At 37.2% G+C, this 19,063-nt stretch overlaps 1 protein-coding gene across 1 annotated transcript in view; it reads left to right on the top strand.

The window, feature by feature from the left end:
* itpka (inositol-trisphosphate 3-kinase A) overlaps positions 1–19,043 on the top strand; it is a 35,074-nt gene extending 16,031 nt beyond the window's left edge. Inside the window, exons 4-7 of the mRNA XM_056477182.1 lie at positions 5,803–6,007; positions 9,329–9,427; positions 11,916–11,987; positions 13,821–19,043. Coding sequence (XP_056333157.1) covers positions 5,803–6,007; positions 9,329–9,427; positions 11,916–11,987; positions 13,821–14,027 — 583 coding nt within the window. The 3' untranslated portion in view covers positions 14,028–19,043. The remainder of the gene's footprint in view (positions 1–5,802; positions 6,008–9,328; positions 9,428–11,915; positions 11,988–13,820) is intronic.
* The last annotated feature ends 20 nt before the right edge of the window (positions 19,044–19,063 follow it).

The following is a 19,063-nucleotide window of genomic DNA, read 5'->3' as shown; positions in this document are numbered from 1 at the left end:
CATGATTGTGAAGCGCTTTTATTGTTCTATACACAATAAATGCACTATATAAATACACATTACTTACTTACTTACATAAGGCAAAAACAATGCTGTTAACCACTGTAAAGTTAATGATTAATAAAAATGTAAAATAATGTGTTTATGCAGATTTCAAAAATGTAAATGACCATTTTAAATGGAGAGTTCACCTAAAAACAACAATTCTGGCAGCATGTACTCACACTCCACTTGTTCCTATCCGCTGAGGTTTTTTTTCTGTTGAACACAAAAGAAGATATTGTGAGGAATGTTGGAAGCTTGTAGCCATTGATTTCCATGACAGTGTAAGTCACTTATTTACTGACCTACTTACTCACCGCTGGTCTCCAACCGCTCTTTCCCACTGCAGACTTTGCTAGACCACGCCAGAAAAACAAAACCCATGAAGGTTCAGAACCACTGTAGGGAAATACAATAAACAGTGATTACATTTTCATTTCGGGGTGAACTTTCTTTTAATTGTTTTACAGCCTCCAAGTGTGACCAAGGGATGAATATACTATTAAATGATATTTTATTAAATATGTATAATGTTTATAATATTCAAATGATAAAACCTAATATATAATTATATCATATTTATGGGCGGCATGGTGGTGCAGTGGGTAGTGCTGTCGCCTCACAGCAAGAAGGTCGATGGTTCGAGCCTCGGCTGGGTCAGTTGGTGTGTCTGTGTGGAGTTTGCATGTTCTCCTCGTGTTGGCCTGGGTTTCCTCTGGGTGCTCTGGTTTCCCCTACAGTCTAAAGACATGCGCTATAGGTGAATTGGGTTGGCTAAATTGTCTGTAGTGTATGTGTGTGAATGAGAATGTATGGGTGTTTCCCAGTGATGGGTTGCAGCTGGAAGGGCAACCGCTGCGTAAAACATGCTGGATAGGTTGGCGGTTTATTCTGCTGTGGTGACTCCTGATAAATAAAGGGACTAAGCCGAAAAGAAAATGAATGAATGAATGAATAATGTTTAAAATATTCTAATTATATAACATAATATATAATTATAACAATATTTATGATGTTCAAAGAACACAATATTCAAAATCCTCAAATCAATTAAAAATGCATTTTAAAAACCTCATTGTCTCTTTATAGAGTCTCAAATCTCAACGGACTCTTTAGACAGATGATGTTTAATGCTCTGCGTTTATGTGCTGTGCATGATGAGTGCTGAAACACCTGTTCTGGGAGCTGATCTGCATCCTGTCAGGGTGGAGCTCTTGAAGAGAGAGGCTCTTTGACTGCAAACAACAATATCAACCACTTCCTGTGCACATGCAGACTTAACACACATGCAGGCACAGGGTGTCCCTCAGGGCTTCCTTCTCACACACTTCACGGATCCGTCTTACACACTCAGATATTCGGTCTGTGTGTGTGTGAGAGAGACAGAGGAGTCCCTGGGTGACTTCCTCCTTTCATACAGGAAGTCAAGTAAAGTTCACACACTGAAAAAACTTAAAATGTCATGATGATCTGATTAACAGACAAACTAATCTAGAAAACAAAATTTGCTTGACCTTTTCACATATATAACAGGTCCTTACACTATAAAACATCTAGCGAATATAGAAAAACATTGCGTAATATACCAATGTACCACAAAAGATGATTAATGCCTGCTTCTATGTCACTCTTTTTAGCATCACCCAGCATTTTGAGCTGTACTAGTAAATAATAATAGGGACTTTAAGCAACAGCCACTGATGAACAATGGCATTCTCACCTTATATTGAGCATTCATGAATTTAAGGAACACTAATGCTGAGTTTACACCAAATTCGAATTTGTGTTCGCACAAGTCAATTACATACAAAGTCAATAGAAATAAAGGCAAATTTCACTGCAAATTTGGCACAGAATGTGCAGTTGTGTGGAATTGATCTCTTTAATTTCTTCTACGCAACGTTTCGCTTCTTCAACTCGAGCTGAAAATTCACGTGAGGCAAAAAACATCCCATGAGTAATCTAGAGCAAGTGACGTGATCATTTGTATATATTGTCTATTGATGTTTTTATTTAGTTATTATTTTTACAAATTGAGTAAAATTGGTGTTTTTTAACCCAATAATTACATCAGTAAATTAATCTACCTTAATTCTTTTATGAATAACTAAATGCAGCATTGTTCCTGTTTATAGTAGGGCTGGGCGATATGGCAAAAATGCAATCTCAATATTTCTTTTCCATATTGAAGGAAAACGATGTATATTTCAATATAAGTTGTTAATGTTTCCAGCTTTTAAAGAGTTCCCCAACAATGACTGAAGCCACAAAGATTAGACACCATTAAATAACATTTTAAACTATTGTTTATTAACAAAAACAGTTTACACATGATTTTTTGGAGAACCGATATTCTGTTATATACTTAAGATATGCAATATAAAATACAATATTCTGAAGAACTGTAACTGACAGCATATATACAGTACACAATAATAATTCCTTACATTTATATAGCGCTTTTCTGGACACTCAAAGCACTTTACACATTTTTTTTTTTTGGGGGGGGGGGGTCTCCTCATCCACCACCAGTGTGCAGCATCCACCTGGATGATGCGATGGCAGCCATATTGCACCAGACCACACACACCACTCACCAGGTGATTGGTGGAGAGGAGACAGGGTGATGAAGCTAATTATGATGTAGGGATGGATAGGAGATGATGGCCAGGGAGTCCACAAGACAGCGCTCACTAAGCAGTATAGAGTCCCCTTCATTATACTAGGGCGTTAGGACCCACACAGACCACAGGTTAAGCACCTGTTGCAGAGAGCTACTGTAGCTGCCTTTACAAATGAAATACACTTATAGCATTTTCTAAAGATAAGCAATTACAGAAATATTTTTAAATAAATGTTTTACTTAATTAAAAATGGTAAAAATAGTCATCATTAAAATAAACAACAGTTTTACTGCTGGCAGGAAAGTGAATCGAGCTTGCTAAACAATACTGAGTGGCATAGCATATCTCTAATATCAACACAATTACAGATCCCTGTTGTTGCGTATGTCTGCTGTGTGATTGGCTCTTAGATCAATATTGAGTAAAAACGTTCATAGCTTTTCAACAAAGCGACATAAATTTTATCGCGATTCGATATAATACCGTTTATCGGCCCAGCCTTAGTTTCTAGTAACTTTTTTCATGCTCGACTTCAGCGATGTAACTGCTTTAGGTCAAACAGAAAGTAAATGATAGTAATGATTGTCTAAAAGTACGAAGATACTGTGCAGTGCCAAGTAGTATAAAATATTGCTTTCCTTCTGATCCCCCACATTAGAAGTGGATGAACTTTATTTTTACTTAAGCTCCAGAACACATCAGTGAGAAGAACTGTTCATTGTTCACTGCAATTTACAAACAAGGCACGGTTTGACACTGTATTTTCAGAAATATTCAAACTAAAAGATGACGCTGTTGCAAATATATTGGATGCGAGAGCAATGTCACACCACTGAAGTGTGAATAACTGTTTTTATTATATGGAAATTTATTGCTGTGTCTGTTATTACAGATCATTTCATAAACCCTAAATCACAGCAGCGTCCATCCATCTATGAGAACAATATAAACATTCATGCAGAAGTTTACATTGTTCAGCTGTACTTTTAAAACATTTGAAATAAAGTGAAACTCTGAGCCTGTCATACTGTTTACTTCTGAGTCTACAATCCAGCATGGATTTTCCAAACTGTGTTCTGATGATGGGGTCAAAGCAAGACAGAAATATAGCCTATATGACTTCTAGATTGTGGTGAGTTTTAATGTAAAATTCCTGATAATATTAAAAGTGGGCCTCAGAGAACAGCACACAATAGAAAAAGACATTTCATGACCCCTTTAACCCTTGTGTACTGTTCAAACTTACTACCCTTTCGTTATGTTAGTGGCTGTTTTTGCCCCTTTGACTTTCATTATAATGACATTTTTTGGACTGCAAAGCTATGACACCATATAATTATTCATTCTTAATTGTTGGTGGTTTTCCCTGTTGTCAAATGTGTCATTTTTGCTGTTGATCATCAGTTGGCATCATTAACCCTTTAGATAGATAAAAGCTGCTGGCTTTCATATGGAGCTCTGTCGAGTAAAACAGCAAATTATAGTGTTTGCATATAAATAATTATTAATTCATTCAATTTCTTTTCAGCTTAGTCCCTTTATTAATCTGGGATTGCCAACTTATCCAGCACATGTTTTACCCAGTGGATGCCCTTCCAGCCGCAACCCTTGCCTGGGAAACATCCATACACACTCAATCACACTCATACACTACGGACAATTTAGCCTACCCTATTCACTTGTACCGCATGTCTTTGGACTGTGGGGGACACCAGAGCACCCGGTGGAAATCCACACGAACGCAGGGAGAACATGCAAACTCCACACAGAAACGGCAAATGACCCAGCCGAGGCTCGAACCAGTCACCTTCTTGCTGTGAGGCGACAGCACTACCTACTGTGCCACTGTGTTGCCTATAAATAATTAATAATAATAATAATTCCTTACATTTATATTTTCTGGACACACACTTTACACACATTTTTGGGGGGAATCTCCTCATCCACCACCAATGTGCAGCATCCACCTGGATGACGCGACGACAGCCATATTGCGAAAGACCGCACACCACACATCAGCTGATTGGTGGAGCGGAGACGGAGTGATGAAGCCAATTATCATATGAGAATGGTTGGAGGCCATGATGGACAGATGCCAGTGGGCAAATTTGGCCAGGATGCTGAGGTTAAACCCCTACTCTTTTTTAAAGAACATCCTGTGATTTTTAATAACCACAGAGAGTCAGGACCTCGGTTTAACGTCTCATCCAAAAGACAGCGTTCACTAAGCAGTATAGAGTCCCCATCAATATACTGGGGCGTTAGGACCCACACAGACTATAGGTTGAGTGCCTTCTGCTGGTTTCACTAGCACCACTTCCGGCAGCAACCAAGCTTTTCCATGTGGTCTCCCATCCAGGTACTGACCGGGCGCACCCTGCTTAGCTTCAGTAGGCAACCATGTGAGAGTTGCAGAGAGCTAGCTGCTGGAAAACTAGCTGCTTTCTAAATACACTTACTATGTTTACTATGTTCTGAGAGCTGAGCTGCTTATTAAGATTTTCCCAGACATATCGTCACCTTGGAATTATAGGGTTCTATCTGCGTTCTGAACGATTTTGAGCTTCAAAGTTTTTGAATTCCATATAGAAAACAGTATGTGTGTAACATTTGTTTTTTAAATAAAAAGTCTTAAAATGTAAACAACATCCCAAAATGTCAATAAGTTGTCATTTAATCAGAATATGTCAATAACTCAATTTTGACAAAAATGTCAGATAGAACCTTATAACTCTAAGGTGACGATATAGATATCTCTCTCACACACCATATAGAAGCAGAGCCGTACAAATGACAAATTTGACCTCTTCCCAACATAAATAACCAGCAGCAACAATCATGTCATGGCTTTGAAATCAAAAAATCTCATTATAATGGAAGTCAATTGAGCAAAAAGAGCCATGAACATAAAGTAAATGTAGTAAGTTTGCTAACTTGCAAACTTTCGAAACATTTTCCCTATATATGTGTCAAAATAAGATTTGTCACCAAAATCATTCCATTTTCAGAAACACAGAGGAAGTTGTGGCCAAATTAAGACTTATAATCACCCCAGAGTGGATGAACACATCCCCAAAAGCACACAAGGGTTAAACGTCTAATTCTTCTGTCTTTCTGTCTGTTTGTTCTCTCTCAGGACGTATCTGGAGGATGAGCTGGTTCGAGCGCGGGTGAAGCCAAAGTTGCGGGAGGACTTGTATAATAAGATGCTGGAGGTGGACAGCGGAGCTCCTACAGCAGAGGAGAGGCAGCAGAAGGCGGTTACTAAACCACGATACATGCAGTGGAGAGAAAGCCTGAGCTCCACTCACACTCTGGGTTTCCGCATTGAGGGTATCAAGGTAGCCACAGCTTCAACAAATCACAGCCAGCAGAACTGACTCTAGATCAGCAGAAAAAAAAACTGAAAATCAGAGCTACACTGTTTTAATCAATCAATCAATCAATCAATCAATCAATCAAATAATCAGTCAGTGCATTTTCATTAAACAGCTAAATTATATAAACCACTATTACTATGTAACCACTAATACTAATGTCATATATAATATATTATTAATATAACAGCCATAATGAACTTTTTATATTGAACTATTAAATAAATACAACTATAAATATGAATGCAAGATGTGGATATTCTATAATATTAATAATATTTAACATTTTTTTTAGCAACAAAGCGGTATAAACCATTATTAATTATTAAAAACCTACAATATAAAAAAGAACTATTACTGCTAGAATACTTTATTACAATATTGTTTTGTTAAGAACAAATTGTAACTAACAATAATGTCAAAATTTATATAGTAAAAATATTATTATTAATCAAACTTTTCAGAAATAAATACAATCATGCATACATACATTGAACTAATAATATTAATATTATTTATTGAAACACTATAATGATATTAGTAATAAATAAATTATTATATATTATATAAAATATTACATATAATTTCATTAAAAGATTCCCTAGTATTGTTGATAATACATAATTAAGTAACACTTTAGTTTAGGTCTCAATTTATGCTATTAACTACTGGCTGATTATCTACCTATTATTAAAATATTAACTATTCACTAGTAATTATAAAGTATAATCTTATTCTGCACTCCTAATCCTCAACCTAAACTTCTTCCTTACTAACTATTAATAAACAGCTAATTAGTAGCTGATTAAGCTAGTAGTGTTAGTGAACTGTGAATACTGTGAATTGTGACCTAAACTAAATTGTTACCCATAATTGTTTTAATTTAACAACAAAATTATTATGTTGTATTTATATATTATATATAATATTAACATAAACTGTCCATAAATAAATCAACCAACCAATCAATCAAGCTAGTAATATTAAAAAACCATTGAAACAATATTTTAATATTAGTAATAAATAAATTATAATAAACATAAACAGTAAATCATAACTGATATATGCTGGTATTATAAATATTAATTATTAATATTCTTTACTATTAATGATAATACATCATTTTTATTTACACAACTGCTGTATTGACTATTAATACAATATAATATATTAGGAGCAAAAAATCTTGTTAAAAAATTTAAGTCCTTAAAAAACATAATCCTTATTTCCTTCCGCTTTTTCCGGTTCACTCGGCTTTTGAAAACATCAGCTGCACTAACCTAAAATTATTTGTCAGTAATACAAAAACATTTAGTTGTGTTAACAGAAGATTATTAATTGTCTGGAGAGGTGAACTACTGTTAGAAAACCGACTGAACATTTTTTTCTGCTGAACTAAAATGCCTGAAGTTGAGTGAACAAAAAAACATAGTCCATATTTCCTTTTTTCTCATGTACTCAACATTTTTTCTCACCTTTAATTGATAGGACAGTAGAGCGTATTGACAGAAAAGCATGGGGAGAGGAGAGAGATCGGCATAGGAATCTTGAGGCAGGAATCAAACTTGGGTCACCGTGAACACTGGAGTGCCATGTGTGGACTCAATAACTACCACACCATTGGCACCGATGTGTACGGAACTTTTAAAAACATCTGTTGTGCTGACCTAAAATGACTGAAGTTGAGTGGAAAAAAAAAACTCTTGTGGAAATTGGTACTAAGAAATAATACATTATCAGAACAAACATATCTCAATTGATAACAACAGGAAGGCCTGCATCACATGTGAAGCATACAAAGCATTTTTTCCTGTTTGTCTTGCCACGTATTGATCCTTGTCTTGTTTACCATTATTGTTGTTTTACCTCCTTTCCTGTTTCTAATTCTGTGTCTAATAAATGTTTTGATAACATTTGTTTGTTTGTTTTGATAATGTATTATTTCTTAGTACCAGTTTTTAAAAGAGTTTTATTGTTCACTCTACTTTTCCAAGAATTAGAAACAGGACAGGAGGTAAAACAACAATAATGGTAAACAAGACAAGGATCAAAATATGGCAGGACACACAGGGAAAAACGCTTCATTATGCTTCACATGTGAAGCAGGCCTTCCTGATTTTTTCAATTAAACTATGTTTGTTTGTTCAGATAATGTATTATTTCTTAGTACCAATTTCCACAAGGGGGCAGCATGGTGGCTCAGTGGGTAGCACAAATGCCTCACAGCAAGAAGGTCGCTGGTTGCCAGTTGGCATTTCTGTGTGAAGTTTGCATGTTCTCCCCGTGTTCATGTGCATTTTCCCCCACAGTCCAAAGGCATGCGGTATAGGTAAATTGGGTGAGCTAAATTGTGCGTAGTGTGAGTGTGTGGATGTTTCCCAGTGAAGGGTTGCAACTGGAAGGGCATCCGCTGCATAAAACATATGCTGGATAAGTTGGCGGTTCATTCAGCTGTAGCGACCCCAGATTAATAAAGGGACTAAGCTGAACAGAAAATGAATGAATGAATTTCCACAAGAGTTTTTTGTTCACTCAACTTCAGGCGTTTTAGGTCAATGCAACAGATGTTTTCAAAAGTTGAGTACAAGTCGGTGCCAATGGTGTAATGGTTAGTGTGTCAACACATTGCACTCCTGTGTTCACCGAGTTTGATTCCCGCCTTTAGGTCCTATACTGATCCTTGCCCTATGTTTTTCTGTCTATACGCTCTACTGTCCTGTAAAGGTGAAAATAAAATAACAAAATCTTGAGTAGATGAGAAAAGGAAAAAGGATTGTTTTTTTGTTCATTTAACTTCAGACATTCCAGTTCTGCAGACAAAAATCTTCAGTTGGCACAACAAGTTTTGTTACAGAGTAGTTCACCTCTCCAGAAAACTAATAATCTCCTGTTAACAGAAATAAATGTTTTTTGTATTACTGACAAATACTTTTAGGTCAGTGCAGCTGATGTTTTTAAAAGTCGAGTGAACAAGAAAAAGCAAGACAAATGTTTTTTTGTTGTTGTGCTAAATTTTTTACAGTGTATAAATCTAGCTATTTATATAAATCAACATACTAAAATACACACACACACATATATATATACATATATATATATATATATATATATATATATATATATAGGCTCATTTATAAATAATTTTGAACACTATTCAATGTTAAAGAATAAGCGTAAAACAAACAGACGTGTTTTTTGCAATAACACATTCCCACATTTCCCTGCTTTCTCTGACTGTGGGAACATTCTACACGATAAACTTGTTTATGTTGTTTGTTTTTTCAGAGAGGGGAAACCTGCAACACAGACTTCAAAAAGACCCGCTCAAAGGAAGACGTCACGCAGGTCTTTAAGGATTTCATCGAAGGCAATAAAAACATAATTGTGCGTGAGTTCTTAAGAACCAGATCAACCTGTTCTGTGAAATCAATGCATGCACACCTACAATTACCAGATCAACACTGAGTCAGTGGCTTAATGAACACCAGACCTTGACTGCTCCGTATCCTGGATATACTGGTTAGAAAAGGCCAGACATTGTTTACTGTTAGTGGCGTTCCTCCCACAAGGCAGTCAAAGTTCAAATTCAGACAAACACATGCCTGCTGTAGAGGGACAGAGAAGCCTCTTTTAAACTGGTGATAATTAGAGCCAATCATAATCATATCTGTTGAGCGCGTGTTGAACACATTGGCCAATCAGCAGTGTTTAAGCAACAGCTTATTCTGAAAACGTAGCCCTGTATTTATTTCTGGAGATCGCAATTTATGTAGCCAGAGGTACATATGATTGCATTCTGTCTTTAAAACATATGCTACGGGGCGGTATGATGCTGCTTTTATTTGCGCTTACCAGTTAAAGCCACTTACCTGCATGTAATTGGCTTTCCTGCTGTTACCAGTTTGTCCAGTAGCTCGCCATGTACGTCGGTGGACTTGAGACACAGAGAGGAGTTGACCACGACAACGGGGTTTAAGTATGGCGAAGAACTGTTCTAGAAAGTGGATAAGACAAAAACAGACGGCTAAAAATAAAATAAACAAGTAAATAACAGGGTGAGAATGTGGTAAAATCTGAAAACATGGTAGAAATCAGATGAGGGCTTTTTTTTCTAGATTGCTTTTTAAAACAATGTAGGTTGGGTTTAGGGAGGTAGGTGGGCAGGTCAATCGGTGCTTTTGAAAACACTATTGGTTGAGCTAAGGGAAGGGGGTGGGTGGGGTTATCAGTTGGTCGATCAGTCAGTCAGTCATTCAGTCAGTCAGTCGACAGCGGCTTCTGGTGGATTTACATGAGAACATCAGGTGCGAATGGCACTCGCGAGTGAAATTTGAGATCTGAAAAAGCGTACACAGCGGCCTCTAGTGGATTTGTGAAAACAAAAACTTTACAAAGCGTACCTCCTGGGACATATTTGGCACTCTCCAGAAATGTATATAGTAGTAGGTTTTCAGAATGAGCCAGGGTTGTGTTTAGGAGTCACTCAGCAGCGTTCCAAATGCAAGCGGGAAATACTGTCACATTTTTTCAATTTCAGTACAGACTAGTACCTAAGTTGATGCCCATCGTGAACACCTAACTACTCGCAGTCTCATAACTTGACCAAATAATTCAGAAGCATTGTCTTCTTATTGGATAATAAAACTTTGTCTCATTAATAATAATCAGACACTGATGTGTCATTGAATTACTCACACTCCTCTCCTACATCACTAAAAGGTGACACTCGTCCATATAGATTTTGAAATTAGTGCTAAAAGCCCAAAAATGGCCAGTCGTTCCCTAAAATGACAGTGAAGCTAACAGATGCTAACCTTTCTTAATTGAGGTTCAACACAAATAAACGTGTAAAAATCTCAATCTAAAGCAGTCTTCTTTGTCCAGGATGGGGTCTGTGTGTGTCAGACTTCATGCAATGTTCAGATTTTTCAGTTCTGAATGTAGGCAAATGAATACAATATATTAAAGTAAACAATGACTCGTATCCACACTTAAACAGAACAAAACTTGAAATACAAACAAATTTGCAATGTTAAATATTGCAATCAATCGATTAACTGGGAAAATAAGGTGATATTAATTTTTTTTTTACTTTATTGAAGTGCGATGGGTTCATTCCGCTATGGCAACCCCTGATAAATAAGTGACTAAGCCAAAAAGAAAATGAATGAGTGAATGAAGTGTATTGTCTTGCCTTAAAAGAGCATATACTTCGGGTTGTTATGCTCTCATTTGGTAGCAGTTTTGAGCATAGCATGATGATCATTGTCGTTTGTCTTACTGAATGTGGTCTCCTCAGCAATGAACTATTCTTTTGAACTTTTGTAAGTGCTGATGAGCAGTGTTGCCAGATATTGCTAAAAAAAATAAACAAAAAGTATTCTTACAAAAAAGGACCAAAATAAAAACAAATAGGATGCAGAATCACCATCAATCTTTATTACTGTCTAAACGGTTGATCTTTTGTACATAGAGCAATATAAAAACAAAAAAAAACATTTTAAACTTTAAATTTGGTGTCGGGATCCCAATTTGAGCATAGAAATTGGTGATGTTTTTTTCTTAGAGTGCAAGTTAAGGGTTAATGAACAAGGGAAGTTGATGCTAAAGTCAGGTGTTTGAATGCAAAGCGTTTCACAATAACTAAAACTGAGTTTAAAAAGCAAATATAGCTGCAAGGCTTATAATGATTGTGTTTGAAGAACATGTTTATTTTAAGAGGAAAGCAGAGAAAGCTCTAATACTTCAAGAAGAAGCCGAAACAAACAAACCTCCTTTAAGTAGTCTTTGTGTAATTGGAGCCTCATTTCAGCAAATATTGAAAACAAATATCTTGTCTGTAATTATTTCATGGTGTGCTCTTCTTTTACAGAACTCCTATATTACAAGACTTGGAGAGATTAAACGAGCACTGAAGGCCTCCGAGTTCTTCAAGAAACATGAGGTAAAAAAAGTGTATTTTTTTAATAAAGAGTTTGTCCTTATTTGCAGTACATTAAAACTAGCATGTTTTTATTTTCAAGTGGTTTCTTAATTTTTTTTTCCATAGCTGTTTGTATATTCAGCAAATTATGTTGTGTTGCAATGTAATTGTACATTAAATACTGAGTAATATCAAAGTCCCTTTAAGGCAAGTCATTTCACTCTGCGGCCATCTTAGAAATTCATATCGGGCAGTTTGCTCGGGCATTCTGTTTGAATGGGGAAACATCAAATTCTCTGAACTTGTTTCATTTCTAAACCTTCGACTCACACAGAATCTGTAGAAATACACATCAGGTCAGAGCCCCTGCCCCAGAGGATCGTCAGTCTAAATTACACCATCTAAATTGCGATCGATGATTGGCTCCTGTTCTAGAAGGCGGGGCTTCATTCACCATATTGACCATTGCACTTTTCTTCATTTAAATCTGTATGAGTGACACGTCTTGTGTATTCATAGTCTTTGGTAATATGAATGTGAACAGTAAGTAATGTTGGGTTAGGTTTAAAGTAGAGGTCTGCATTCCCGCGGGACCTGATCAAATTTCTTGTAGAGCGGTAATATATTTCCAAAAAAATTGGTAGCGGTCGGTAACTCTGGTGCAATTTAAACAGGAGCGAGCGGTCAAACAATATAGCGTTCCTAAGTCCTGACGTTATTTCTGAGCAGCATATCTGTGATTTCCTCATTTTTATTGAGCACTGGTACAGGCAGTGCTCATGACTGTTACATGATGAACGCCTGACCAGTGCTTTCTGCACATGCTTTTTTCCCACACAGTCTCTGTGTGCATCATCTGCATAACAGTCCTCAGCGCCGGCTTTACCAACATGGGAGAGCAAAGTGAAGATACACTGTCCTTCAGCTTGCATTAGAAAATGGTCAGTTTATTGTAAGGGAACCCTCATCAGGCAGGTCTTGGAAGTCTTGTTCATGTGTCATAGAGGCAAATGGAAAAAAATGACACTTTGTGCGATGTAATAATACCTCAAGGTTTTACCCTTTAGCAGTCACAAGACTGGAACCTCAGGTTTAAGGCGGCACTCATGTCTCAAAGGGGCAAACAAAACTGACATTCAGCCTTCGATCCTTGCACAATTACCTACAGTTTTATCTGCTATCTCTCTGTTTAAGTATACCCATTTTAAACGTGAGATTTTGGAAACCAAATCTAAATTTAGCAGCAATGGTCGGGTCGTGTAGATTCTAAGCGAGCAGCGGGTGAACAAAGGCTGAATATACAGCGGGAGCGGTCAAGGGCGGAATAAAACCTCACGGGAGCGGGACTAAAAGATCAATCCCACACAGATCTCTAGTTTAAAGTTTGATTTAGGGTTACATATTGTAAATATTCAGAATTTACTCATGTTGTTATAATAGTAGTTACATTTATGTGTAACAAGAACACAGTTTGAAAAACAGTTTGAAGGGATGAAATATTACATTAAGCATCATAAAGTTGTGGCTAACTGTAGTATTGGTAACCTAGTAACCAACAGTAAACAAGATAAGCAAAATGGAGACAGCTATTTAGTCCTGTAGGTTTAATGTTCGCTACATCGCCCAGCATTCACATCAACTCTTTTTTTCCATTCCAAAACAACTTAGTTTGGTGAATTAAGGCATTTCAGAATATGGCATTTCCACCATTCAATTCTCAAGCGATACTTCAAAATATAGATTTTTTAATGAAGTATGATTGAAACCCAGCTCATATCTTTTAGCCCAAAACTTCTAAATGCTTAATCAAATCAAACAATTATGAATTTTTGCTTACCTAAAAATGTCTTTCAGGTGATTGGAAGTTCTCTTCTGTTCATTCACGATCACACAGAGAGAGCTGAAGTGTGGCTCATTGATTTCGGTAAGACCACAGCTCTTCCAGACGAACAGAACCTGGATCACTACAGACCCTGGGAGGAGGGAAACCGAGAAGACGGATACTTATGGGGCCTTGACAACCTGCTGCAAACCCTGTCCTCGCTGGGAAAAAGAGAGTGACCTCCTCACTGCAGACTTTTCACTTACTGACAGAGCGACAGCAACCGCAAGCTGACAGACACTTGTAATAGAGAGGCTACCAGTGAGAGAGTCTGGTATTTTACAGTATTAAGCTGTAAAAGCATTTCACCACAATCATGGTAACAACCAAAATGACTTCTTTCCTTAAATTACAAAAAAAGAAAATCGCTCAAAAACAAATACAAATTTAGGGCCAGATTTACTAACCCGGAATTAGCATGAGACTGCAATACTAAAAAAAATCTGCAGTTAATTAAATACAAATTAAGGAAGAAAAATGGTGACTTCACTCAGATAAGCTGTCAATTATGACATCACAAGACATTTTAATACCATCAAATAACAAATATGACATCATTTTCAATTAAAAACTATTATTTTATGCATTTTAATGAAACTACAGCTGCATTTTGGTGGCCTAAAAATGCTAATTCTTGAAAAAAAAAAACGTGTATCTCAGTGTAAGTTTTTAAAATCCAATTTCTGTGAAAAAAAAAAAAACATTTTATAAAGACAGTGAGATCATGGACAAGTGGCTGGACTGACATTCATAATATACCATCATTAAAGGCGCAGTTTGAGACTTTCGCCGCTAGAGGGCGCCAATCACAACAAACAAAGGCATAGATCGATGACTCTGTGACTAAGTGTTGAATCATGGTAGTTGTGGTCTTCATTACATCCTACAGGACTCCTGCATGTTTATGGATGAGCTGAAGTATTAAACACTTATGATGGTAGCATGAAGCAGAGTAAGACTGAAAGCCTTCATAGCAAAATGAGAGCAATTGCTGATGAGAAAGAAGCGCCACACAGAACGAAAGCAGCAGAGCTTTTATTATGCCACAGTCGAAGCTTCCGGTTCTTCTGCTCATGATCAACTGCAGATGAAGCAGCACTGTTATATCATACTAAATACATTTAAAGTTCTGATCTAATGCTGCTCGGTGCAGTCTTAATAAAACACACAACATATTAAAGCATCTATGGTGGTCCCCTGTTTTCTATAAGAACAAACAGCATTAGCATGACGACACAGGATACGTTCTGTTTCCTATTAAAATCTCGATGGATTTGAACATTCTTCGAAACATCTGGGATAATGTAAGTACGTAAGTCAGCAAAATATATAACATTTTTCTAGTGTTTTTTTTTTTTAATTAAACATACATTTTTGTGCCTTTTTGTGAATTTGTATCTACAGGGGCAGTTTTGACAGTTTTGTTATTCATAAACAAAGAAAAAGTAAACATTTTTGTACAATTTTCTTATGCAATCAATTTATGAGAAAAAAAATAATGTCAGCAAATAAGCAGAAGAAAGTTTAGTGTCTTTTTTTACAGTGTACATCAGTTTGATAAAACCCTTTGATCAAGATATTTGAAGCGTAGCCTAATTTTTTTTGCAGTCCACCACCAGGGGGCGATCAAAATAATTTGGCTTCAGTTTTCAATATGTGTGACACCCCCTTTAAAAAACAGTTGCACCTCTTTCCCATGATGAGCAACACATCTCCCTTTAGCACATGCGACTGTATCTATTTACTGCATTGGAATGTAGAAATAAGGGATACATATGGTGGCCGAGAGAGCTTAACGCGCTGCAATTTAAGAACGCACATGCAATTGCAAAAAACACTAGCAAACTACGAAACAATCTTCATCAATTTGACAGCACAGGTGTTCTCACAACACAAAAAAATGTGCAGCAATTGGTCACAACACAAACATTATTAAATTGCTCTGCATTTCTCACACAACACAATGCAAACTCTAATAAAACGTGCTGCATTTCACGCAACACAGAAATGTTTGAAGGAGACCCTAAAACGGGACCTGGTTATGGAGGTTGTGGTTATTTAGGCTGATAAATACCAGAGACATGGGCATCGGGTAAACAAACAAACAAACTCACCTTTCAAAGATCTCCTACAACTTCAATGGCGTCGGTTACGTTGGATCCCCTTGAAAAATTTCCATTGTGTTCCCTTTTTATAACGTTGTGAGCAATGCAGCTCGTTTTATCAATGTTTGTGATGTGAAAATGCAGCTAATTTTATTAATGTTTGTTTCAAGAGTTCACACTTAGATAATGCTTGACAATTTTAGCAGGTTTGGCACGCTGTCCCAGGAGAGAACCCTGACCTCGGAGATAGATGAGCCCAAGGCTCCTGCCCGGTCAATGAGCATTAGGAGGGATACGAGATCAGGTAGTTCTCGGTAACTTCCCAAGAATAGACCACTAACTGCGCCAGTGTGCACGTATTAAGCTACGGTCACACTGGGCTTTGTGTGTGCAAAATTCTGTCGTGCAGAGCTGCGAAAAGGGGCGGGATTAAACAAGATGATTAGACATTAATAAAGCGAGCGATTGCTCCATGTTTTAAATTTCTGTCCAGAGAGGTCTTGTTTTGATCCTCAATTGATCTGACGCAGTCAAGTGATGCGATTTCGCAGGTCAAAGTTCACCAAGCTTGAACTTTGCACCGCAGCGAACTGCGATACTTGACGCATGACCCTGCGTTTTCGGTCTGACGCATTCGTGTGCGTATGAATGGAAGTCTATGGGAAGAAAAGTCAAGTGTGACCGCAGCTTTAGGTGCTTGTGACTTTAACTTGTGCTACATGTCTTGAAGCTGCTGTCACACTAGTGGTTGTGTGTGCGAAATTCTGTCATACGGCGCTGTGAAAAGGGGCAGGATTACACAAGATGATTAGACATTAAAAAAAGCGAGCGATTGATCCATGTTTTAAATTTCTGTCCAGAGAGGTCGTGTTTTGATCCTTGATTGGTCTCACGCAGTCAAGCGATGCGATTTCGCAGGTCAGAGAGTTCACCAAGCTTGAACTTTGCACCGCAGCGAACTGCGAAACTTGACGCATGACCCTGCGTTTCTGGTCTGACACATTCGCGTGCGTATGAATGGAAGTCTATGGGAGGAAAAGCCCAGTGTGACCGCAGCTTTAGACTGTGGGAGGAAACTAGAGTACCCGGGGAAAACTCACGCGAACACAGGGAAAACATGTCGACTGGCTCAGCTAAGTTATTGTTTGAACCAACAACCTTCTTGCTGTGGGGCCACCGTGTCACACGAGCTTACAATTGAGGCAAAGGGATGGATAGGGGTCTTCCAAATGAAGATGAGGAATGAAGCTTAGGCTGGATATTTATGTTAAATTTGGAATGATCCGATTGGCTACTTAGTAGTTAGTGATAGGGATCAGCTGCAGTCAATCCTATCACGTGCTCCTCTCAAAATGAGTTTGTGAAACTTTACGTTGTGAGAATTGCAGTGTGTTTTATTAATGTTTGTGTGGTGTGAAATGCAACGTGTTTTTTGTGTTTGCGTTATGAGGATTTGCAGCAGGTGTGCTGTCAAATGAATGAAGACTTGTTGTAATTTACTGGTGTTTTTTGTGATTGTATGTGTTTTCTTAAATTGCAGCACATTAAGCTCTCTCGGTCACTGTAGATACACCAGTTTTTATGCTCAGTTGAGACAAAATGTGTTTTGTTTAAAAGGAAACCCATCAAGACCGACATGTTTAGATATTATTATTATTCTTATTATTATTATTATTATGTGTATATGTCTGTTCAAACATGCACCCAAAACTCAGAGTGTCCACTCTCGCTTCGCCTCAAATCGCATGTACAGAATCTATTTTGGAAACAGTGTCTATTTATCAATATGGAGCGCGTCTGACAGTCACGCACCGCTACATGAACTGACTGTTTTGAGGATTGCAAAGAAGGGGCAATGGTGCCTGTAATGAAAAGGAAGGGAATACCACTGCTTTTATATTTATTAGGTGTTTTCATGCATAAATAAAATGAAAGCACAGGACAGATTCACATTTAAGAGCAAGAGGCATCCCCTGGAGGTTCGGCGGTATGGGTTGTGTATAGGGAGGATCGGCTCTTTGATATTTATTGCCACACTTCATAGAAAAATGTAAAATACAGGAGAAATACAGTAAAATACCTTTACGGGATGATAGCAGGATAGAATTGTAAAATATAGGAGGGTTGACACTTATGGGGTTAAGACATTTTACATCCAAAAAAGCAAGTGAATCAACTGCCATTAATATAAACGCTCACCCCCTCATAAATTTTTTATCAAAAAGAGAAACTTGTATAAATACATATGAAATAAGGATGTATAATAACGGTGCAAATACTAGAACACGGGCTTGTGTCATCGCAGGATTCATTTAAAGAGAATTCGTTTCAGGATTCGTTTCTTTAAAATGAAATGCATCTACGGTAAGCTTAGCTGCAAAAATCTCAGTCCAAACCTTTTTTTATTACTAATTTTTAGGGTTTGCACTAGCTCAAGTGATTAGTAAATCTGATTAGTAAATATGGCCCTACCAGATACCAGAACATAACATGAGGGCACAATTTATAACTCGTTTTAAGCACTTAAACAAGCCTTACGATTAAAAAGGTTTAAAGATATTGAAACAAATTCTGTCAAGCTTGTCCATATTTGGGGGGGCTGTTAGTTTGCATTCTGGAATCTATCAAAATCTGTTTTGTTGGGCACACTCTTCATATAAGATGGTCTCAAAAAGCAACATTGCTTCATGTTTAGTTCCACCAAACTTTAGTCACCAATTGACGTTGTGCAACTGACAGGTTTTTCATTAAGTTAATGTGTACAGTAGGTGCAGCACATTTGTACAGTGTGAGTAACGCACAATACTAGTGCATTTATAGTACAGAATTATGTTAATGGGACTGACTGCAGTGATCAATCAAGGGTGGTGTATTTAGAGTCTCTGGATGATTGCGTGGATATATTGTATTATTTTTACACATAAGACGCTGGGTTGTGATTTTCTCTTCCTGCACACCACTGAAAGTGTTTCATTATCAGACAAACTTAACCTTGTGACACTATTTTGTTTAGGCAAGGAGGGCAGGTGAGTTTTGTTACAGTGTTCCCTGTGCAGTATGTTAAGGACAAATAAAACATCTGCTCGAAAATCCTTCGCTATTTCTGAAAG

This window comes from Danio aesculapii, chromosome 17, assembly GCF_903798145.1.
Source record: "Danio aesculapii chromosome 17, fDanAes4.1, whole genome shotgun sequence".
In the NCBI taxonomy this organism is placed as follows: Eukaryota; Metazoa; Chordata; class Actinopteri; order Cypriniformes; family Danionidae; genus Danio; species Danio aesculapii.
This window is presented reverse-complemented; position numbering and strand designations above follow the sequence as displayed.